Here is a 9,334-nt window from a genome sequence, read left to right on the forward strand (position 1 = left end):
TAAGCAACTGGGACCTCCTCTGGTGGTGCAGTGGTTGAGCGCTGGGCTGCGAAGCTGCCCGCAGCCTCTGCAGCACTGGTTCGATTCCCCGGCCTCCGGCGAGGGTCCCCCATGGCGCCCAGACCTCTCCATCGCGCCCTCTGCTCCCCTCAGCAATGTACTTCGTCAGTCTGCCTGTTCTGTTTCCCGCTCTGGTTGTGGTGAATCCTCTCAGCCTCCCATGCTACTGACTGTACCCAGGGCTTGTATAAATAAATAAATAAATCTTTAAAAAAAAAGAGAGAAATTTTAAAATAATAAATAAAATAAGCAACTGACAAAATGTAGGAGCGAACAACTGGGAAAAGCTCCCCAAAACTGTTAAAGCAAATGAATGTAAGGGTAACAGAATATGCTGTAGGATCATCTATAAATTATTAGAATCCACATCTAAAGTAAGTGACAGGGGCTTCCCTGGTGGCGCAGGTGGTTGAGCGCCGCACTGTGAAGCTTCCACAGCCTCTGCAGCGTGGGTTCGATCTGGGCCAGCCTTGGAGCAACCCAAATGGTGAGCAGACCTCTCCTGTCTCGCCCGCTGCTTCCCTCAGCAGTGTAATTCATCAGTCTGCCTGCTCTGTTCCCGCTGTCTCTGGTGAATCCTCTCACTCTCCCTGCATCTGGCCTGTACCCCGGTTCTTGTGTAAATAAAATAAACCTTTAAAAAAAAAATAAAGTAAGTGACAGGCCCTGTTGTCAGTGACTTGTGAATCGAAGAGTTCCTACAATCATCTACAGGAATATCAAGAATTAGACCAGGCAAGAATTAGTAAATGATTTTCAACACACATCTTTTTAGATTTCCAAGTCATTTTATTTCAAGATGACAAGAATAGTTATAGGCATATGAAATTATCAGAATTATTACTGACCATTTCCCCCCATAAGTCACAATGCTACCTTCTCTTTCTTAGGGGTTTCAAATTTGTCTACTTTTTTTTTGTTTTGTGGGGTTTCAGGCGGCAAGTCTTTCTGTGCATGAACAGCTTGTTTTTCAAGGTGCTCATCAATGGTTCTTTTTAATTGTGAAAAGGCTGCAATGATGAGTGAGATCAGTAAAAGGACTGCTCGAAAAACAATTAGAAATAGTGCCTTGTTCATGTTAGTTAATATTCTGGCACGAAGATATTTTTCTTTGTCGGGCAGAGGGCCACTATCTACACTACCACCTATTCCAGTCTCATTACATGCTGGTGGCTTCCAGCCTCTCATGCAGTGGCAATTTTTCTTGTTGTTACACACTCCTCTAAAACTGCATTTGCTGATATCACAGTCAAAATGCATATCTTGATAAAAAGTACAATTGTGTTTCACACAGTACTTTCCTGGCCCACATGTCGCACCATCCACTACCAGCCCCATCTCTGGCACTTCTGTCCCCCAGTGGGCATCATATCCAAAGCATGATACGTCCTTAAGACCTGGTAATATTATATCGCGAAATGTAGTGTGCTCACCTCCACCGGGAATTGTTTCAACATCGCGGCAGTGAAGCATTCCGCAGAGCACATCGTCTTCTTCACATTTATAAGGACGGCCTCCTCCTCTTTCAATTCTTATCCCACAGTTTCCAAAGCGGTCGCCAATCACATTCAATTTTTCATAGCATGCTGGTGCAGCATCTCTTACCTGGTATCCAAAAAGGGCTTGACACTGCATTTCACGGTCACTACAGTTTCCTTGCACACAAACGGCCAACGGGGAACACGGGGTTCCATCCTGGATGTAAAAGTCATTTGGACAATCGTGGGTTTTGCCGTCACAGTATTCCGGTAGATCACAAATCCCAAGTTTGTCTCTGCAGGTCAGTCCAGGGGGAGCATATTGACAGCGAACACAGCAATCCCCTCTACTGCAAAGACTGCCCAGGGTGAGGGAGCATTCGGTTGTACAACAGAGGTTTTGAAGGCAATCTTTAAAGGTGCCACAGTCACATTCTTCTCCTGAATTTATAACTGCATCACCACAACGGGGATACACATAAGGAAAATTATTATAGGGAGTATTCCTGACACTCAAACAACTATCATAGAAATAAATCTTGTCATATATTTTTGCATAAGAACAATTACTCATCATATCGAGAATATTAGGGATTGGCGCCATGAGACAGGCAGATCTTCGAAAACATTTACAACCAGGTCCATCATGGGGGATGTCCAAACTATGACCTATCACATGTGCAGCAACACCAGAACTTACAAAGAGCTGATAATCTTTCACATTCAGATATGCTGCTCCCCAGTTGGGGTTGCATAATCCGGTATGGAAGGCAAAATAGGAGAAACTTCCAACTTGATGTCCTGTCAGAAGCAGTGAGTAATCATGGTTAATATACTGAAATACCATGTCTTTTTTCCACAAGCCAAAGTCATTTATCATTTGATCCGTAGTCTTGTACTTAATGTTTAAATATATAGGATCCTTAGTATTCCATATGCAAAGGACTCGTATGTATATGCCTAACCTGCTTATTTTGTAAATGGAATGCATTATGCTGTTCATCACCACCACATACTGTATAATTTGTGTTGTATTAGGCATTATCCTATAGAAGGAGTTAGAAACGGTGTAGTGTATTTTTAAGTATTTCTTATGTGGCCACCAAAAGTAAACGGGGCCCGCTCTAGGAGTTTCAGTAAAAGTTGCCTCTTCATACACGGGATTTGTACCTTCCTCGCCAATCTTACACTTCTCCACCGCGGCAGTTTCTTCGGTCACTAGAAGAGAAATCACGTGCTCAAATTTGGAAGACGCCTCCAATGGTCTGATTTCATAGGTGAAGTCGTCCACCTGCAACATGCCACGCAGGCCCCCATAGCAGGTGTCCAGCGTGCCCATGGACCCAGGGACCTCTTCCAGGTAGCTATAGTAGTAACAGTCTCGAGGGATGAAGGGGTAGTCCTCCTGCGAGGCGCCTTGATCGTTACTGGTGATAACAGGAAAATGTCTGGGCAGCAGGTTCTTCTTGACTTTCATGTGAACCACGTGTCTTTGGCCCCTGAAGTGAAACTTGTAGGCCAGCTGGCCCGGTGTCCCGGCTCCACGCAACCTGTGGGTCACCTTCCTGGGAATCACAACTTCAGAAGACGTGAAGCGCCATCCTGGTGGGGCGTGGGAGCTACAGACCTGGGGCAGGAGTAGACACAGCAGAAGCAGCCAGAGATCACCAGTCAGGTGGGCCTGGGCCCAGGCAGGCCCCATGGGTGAGGGCACCTGCCAGCTAAGCAGCTGCAGTCAAGTGGAAGGCAGGCCAGACTGTCCCCGACACAGCTAGTCTCCCAGCAGTGTAGTCATGATAGGCAGGGGCAGGCTGGGCTCTTGGTGGCACCTCCGCAGAGGGGGAGGGGGTTGAAGCTATTACATAACAATGGCCTGCTCATTAGGGGAGGCTGTGGTCAGTGCTCTGGGGATCCCAGCACAGGAGAGCTTGGGAAGAGAAGGAAATGGGAGGAAATGGGTTCAATAGTGTATAAACCTGGATTTGAGATCCAGCAGGTCTCTTGGAGAAGTCATAGAAGAATATGGGTAATTTAAGTGACGTTATGCCTTTTTCTCTGAAATCTAAATGAGGCAACAATTCAACATGCAATGGAGAGAAGTTTCTTCTTAGGTTTTTTTTTTTTTTTTTTTTTTTGTAAAGGAAAATTTATCCAAGAGAATATTCAGATCCAAACTGAAGATCTATGTCTGGGAGACTGTCACCAGATCTCTGTGTGACTGACCCCATGCCAAATGTTTGGTCTCAGTTTATGTATTTTATTTATGTATTGATTTATTTGTTTGTTGACTGATTGTATTATATTCATCGAGATAAAATAGTTTTACAACACTGCATATGATTTAGGGCTATAGGTTACTCTGCAAAGCACCTATATATTTCCACTTTCATATTTTAAAAAAATTGAATGCAGTAGGAGTGATTGATGGAAAAAAACAAAGCTTATGAATGAAAAAAGGTTGTATAATAACTGTTTTCTTATATTGTTAACATATCTATCATATGTCCCAACAATTCCAGTGCTCGGAGTATAGCCACAAAAATTTGTGTATGAATGTTGACAGCAGTATTATTCGTAAATTTATTCCACAGGCTGAAAACTAACCACTACTACTTAATAGATGAATAACTGGTATATTCTTTTTTTTCCCAAAGATTTATTTATTTATACAAGAACTGGGGTACAGGCCAGAAGCGCAGGAGGGTGAGAGAATTCACCAGAGACAGAGCAGGGAGCAGAACAGGCAGAAGGACTGAAAGCACTACTGAGGGGAGCAGTGGGCGAGACAGGAAAGGTCTGCCGCACCATGTGGGTCTCTCCCTGGCCGGCTGGGAATCGAACCACAGTGCTGTGCTCAACCTGCTGTGCCACCGGGGAGGCCCCAGTTGGTATATTCTTGTGATGGAATAATCATTAGTAAATCAGAACAAAGTTTAGATACGTGTCAGAACATAGTTATATCTCACAGTTCTAAAAAGAAGTCAGAGCAAAGGAACATAATATGTGATTTTACATTTAGGAAGTTCTAGTGTAGTCCAAAACAACTTATGGAAATAGAATTTAAATCAGTACTTTTATGATGTGGGAATGGAGGGATGGAAGAAATTTCCAGACTTATGGGAATCTTCTTTACCTTTTTTCAGGGGTGCTATAGGTTTGGATGTTTGTATCTATTGAAAATTTATATTTTAAAAAAAGTCAAGGCCTCTGGAGAAAAATTCATATGTTGAAACCTAATATCCAAGGTGATGGTACTAGGCCGTGGGACCTGGAGGAGATAATGAGACTGAAGGACATCGCCCTCATGCATGGGAGTAGTAAGATTGTAAGTGAGGCCCTAGGAGGATCCCTCATCCCTTCTTCCATGTGTGGTTATAGGAAGGAGTTGTTACTCTCTGGACAAGGAATTGGTTCTCACCAGACACTGGAGTTAAATAGTGCCTTGATTTTGGACTTTTTCCCTAGAACTTTGATAAATAAAGATTTCTGGTTTACAAGTCACCAGTTAATAGTTTTTTGTTCATGCATTCTTAACAGCATAGGAGTGAGGCATTGCTGTAACAAATATCTAAAATATGTGAACAGCTAATATACATTGGAACTAGGTAATAATGATTGGTTGAGTCCTGAGAGGTACAAACTAGAAAGCACAGTACTCTGAACAGACTGTTAAAGGTAATTCTGGTGAAAGTCTAAAAAGTGAACAGCTATACAGAAAACCTCTCTCTTCGCAGGAAAAAACCTAACTATCCAAGCAAAATGTGAATAGGAATGTGGACAGTTAGGGTCATCCTGGTCAGGTATAAGATGGAAATGAGAAATATGTCATTGGAGAACGGATGAAAGACATCCTTATTATAAAGTATCAAACACTTGACTGGATTGAATTTTTGTCCTTGTGTTTTGTGGAAGATAGAACTTGAGAGCAATGGAATTGAATATTTGGCTGGGTAAATATCTCTGCAAAGTGTTGAAGGAGAAGCTTGGTCCCTCTTGACATCTTACAGCAAAATATGAGAAGACAGAAATGATTTAAAGATGGAATTGTCAATCAAAGGACAGCAAAACTTAGGTTTGAAGAATACCCAGCCTATCCATATGGAAAAGAATGAGAAACATGGTTTGAAGAGAACACTGAACGTGAGGTCAAACCACCACTTGGTAAGATTACTCAGGCATCCCCACAGGATGAGAAAATGGAATAACCCACTTCTGCCATAAAGTGACCCAGAGATCATGAGAATGGTTTCATAGGAGGGGTCTCCACTGCTTGAAGAACATGAGCTATGCCTTGCCTGGCGCGACCTCACATATGAACTCTTGTTCTCACACTTCAGTGTGAAGCTCCTCCACCACCTCAGCAATGCAGCCACAGTATTCATCTCTCTAAGGGCACGGGGAGCAGATGTTGGCAATGTCCATGCTGGGTAGTTTTCATGGGTACACAGAGTACACAAGTTAGTAGGGAGAAGAGTGTGGCTACTTCTACTCAGATCTCAGAGAATAGAGATTATTGGAGCTAGAGGCTCATGAATTTGTCACAGAACTTCCAGAAAGGCAGGTCACTATCGAGAGCAATCCCTAGGGCAATGGCCATCAAAGTCAGGATGGAGGCCACTCCCCCGATCCAAGACTGGGAGAATCATTTACATATTATTTCGGCTCAGAAAAGCCACAAGCATATGACTCTAGTCCATGAGAACTACAGTGTAGGCTGTGTCCAGCAAAGTCATAAGGTAGGCCTCCTGGAGCACTGGAGGTTCAAGCCCTGTCTGGCAAAGCTGTGAGGGCAGAACCAATCCCCAAGTAGTCTTGGGAGGCAGGATGGACTCCCTAGAGAGATGAGCATGGAGCCATTTTGGCCTTGCTTGGGATCTGCTATTCCTTTCTTCTTTCCTATTTTTCCCTTTGGGAATATAAGCATCTATCCTGTGCCTGTTTCACCATTGTATTTTGGAAGCAGGTAACTTGTTTGACTTTTTAAAAGTTTTTCAGCAAATATACATATATTATTGAAAGATACAGATTGAAACTTTGGCAGAGGGTGATTTGAACTTACCTGGGTCACTCTATAACCGATGTCGCATTTCAATCAATCATTTTTCTTTCCACTTGCTTTATCAAGAGCTCCCAATAGCCAATGTAGTAACATCTTATTCATTTCTAGAGCGATTAAATTTCAGGGGGCTTGGAAGTCTGAGATCAGGGTGCCAACATGGTTGAGTTCTGGTGAGAGCTACTTCAGGGTTACAGACTGTCAAATTTTCATTCTATCTTCACATTGTTAGATATAATTTCATTATATCTTCACATTGTATCTTCACATTGTGTATACGTGTGTGTGTGTCCCATAGTATACTGTGTCTTCAAAATTCTTGTCCTATGATAGGACCTTTTGCCTAGGCAGACTGAATCATTACCTAGATGAATTGCTCATTTGTCATTTTCGTAGGCAATTAGATTCTTGCTCTTAAGATTTTTCAAACTCCTTGCTCCTTCCTGTGTACACCAGATAAATCAGTACAATTGGAAGCACAACACAGAGAATGGATAGCCAGGCACCAGCAGCACGGTGGGAGTGTGGGAAGGCATGCTGCCTGGAAGGGTGATTGCTGTAAGCAACCATGTGCCACCACCGTGTCAGATTCGCTAACTCTCAGCCCATGTTTCCAGAAGTGCCAGCGTCACCTCACCCTCCACAGCTGCACAGCCCACTTTTCCTTTTTTTGGAAGTATTTTCTTTCTCACTTCCAAAGTAATTAAAAGAGAAGAAAGAAGTGCCATTTTATCAGTCAGTGGTAGGTATATTTTAAGTCATACATAGAATTATGAGTCTTGCGCTCTAACACTGTATGCGCAAGGATGTTGTGATGGGACATGCTGAGCATTCCTGTGAAACTATTGTGATGATAGTCTCTCTCTTGAAAGGACTCCCACACTTTTTTGTTCAAATAATAAATAGTATTTGAGTATTGACATCTCTATTCCCATTTTGGCAGAAAGGAGACAAAAACACAAACACTTTATCTACTGGTCTGGGGGCAAAAAAGAGCGTCATAACCTCAAATCAAATGTTTACTCCCAACAAGTTGTAAATTGGCTTAAATGACTTAAACTGGAGATTTTTGCAATATTTTTCAGGTCTCGATAAAGTAATTCCTCAGCTCTTTCTTTACAGAATATTCAAAGCATGTAAAAGTGTTGTTTTTCTGCACAGCAGAGCTGAAACACAGCTTAACCAATGGTTTACAGGTAGTCAATGCCAAAGCTGTAAACCACTGAGGGAGGCAAAATTACTCATTTTCTGCACTTTCAGAAACCACTAACTGGTATCAATGTTTTGTTTTTATTTTCTAAGTATGACTCCTGTAAGATGACTACATTCCTTAGCCTGCCACCTAAAAATCAGTCAGAATTAACTGGTAGAATGAACAAATGAGCACATTTTCTTGTATTATTGAAGAATAATATAGCTTCTTCATTTAAGTGCAGGGTGAAGAAAGTGAAAATCTCTCTGTGAATCCACCCCTCACTCCAAGGATGATACCCAGAGAAGGGCAGTGACTTGGCCACAGCCACACCTCAAACAGAATTCTCTGACTCCCAATTCAAGAGGCTGAATTGGAGCTCTGAGATGGGTCTTCTCTTTTTTAGACACCCCAGTTTCAGCTCCAACTGAGCAGAGAAAGACTGATGTGAACCTCAGGGGGAAGATGACAAGACCTATGTGCTGGGCTGTGGCAGATTTAAACAAGCACCTTTCAGAAGGTTTCTGGGGCTCTGATTGCTTCACACACCACCTGGAATGGAGAGGTATGAGTGTCTCCGCCAACCTCTGCTTCTTTACTCATTCATCATAGCAAATCTCATCAGGGATTGGCCTTGTCTCTCTCTGTTCCAAGATTGTGAATTCTCCGAGTCAAGTTTTTTGCCCTGTATTCTTGACCCAGCATGAACCTGAGCCCAGATAGCCAGTGAATGTTTGCAACAAGCTAGAGGGATAAGTATTAAAGAATTGATGCACATGGATATGGCTATCCCTTATGAGAATAACCTCCTTCAGCAGGACTACACACAGCCCTGGACTTGCCTGATGTGTAATTGAGAGGGATTGCTGGGCAGCTTCTCTCCAGGGTAGGGAGAAGGCACCCAGAAGCTGTGAGGGGGCCCTTGGGGATATGTGGACTGCTTTTTGGTCACTAGTACTTGTGGCCCAACTTCCAGTTGGTGGAGAGAGCAAATCAGTCCTGGACTTGGAGATGGGGGGAAAGAGGGAGCAAAATTGGTAGGTGAAATCCTCTTGGAGCTCAGTCTAGGGGAGGGGCCAGAAGGCAAATAAGAAATGGCCAACAGAGGATGCTAAGTATCAGAGAGGAACTCCTAGGAGGGGACTCATCAGCTGAGACTCAAGATCAAGAAGGAGCTTCATGCTGAGAGGGGACAGCATCATAGGTGCAGGGCATAGAGATCTGTGTGTTTGTGTGTGGTGGCAGCACCTGGGGGATTGGTGTCCTGGGGCTGGTGAAGGGCACATAGGGACTCTCAAGGATCATAATGACATTCCCATGGAAAGACTCCTTTGAGCAGAAGTCTGAGGACCCCATCTTGCTCACCATACTCTAGGGTCACTAATCTTGATTCAGGCAATGCCTCTATGTGAGCAAGACTGAGCAGGTTTAGGGAGCATTGGGTCCAAAATATTCCTCCCAGGAGATGGCACCTCTATCATCTTCACCTTACTCCAGACGCCTGGCACTTACTGAGTGCCCCCAGCTGCCAGATGCTACATAAATTTG

General features: G+C 43.4%; 1 protein-coding gene across 1 annotated transcript; it reads right to left on the bottom strand.

The window, feature by feature from the left end:
- Positions 1-924: 924 nt before the first annotated feature.
- On the bottom strand, positions 925-3,240 carry LOC311175421 (disintegrin and metalloproteinase domain-containing protein 20-like; the record flags this gene model as incomplete). Its single annotated transcript, XM_084240292.1, has 1 exon — positions 925-3,240. One exon carries the CDS (start codon positions 3,238-3,240, stop codon positions 925-927), a length of 2,316 nt encoding a protein of 771 aa, XP_084096418.1.
- Between the last annotated feature and the right edge of the window lie 6,094 nt (positions 3,241-9,334).

This window comes from Talpa europaea (assembly GCF_964194135.1).
Source record: "Talpa europaea genome assembly, chromosome: 8".
Lineage (NCBI taxonomy): Eukaryota > Metazoa > Chordata > Mammalia > Eulipotyphla > Talpidae > Talpa > Talpa europaea.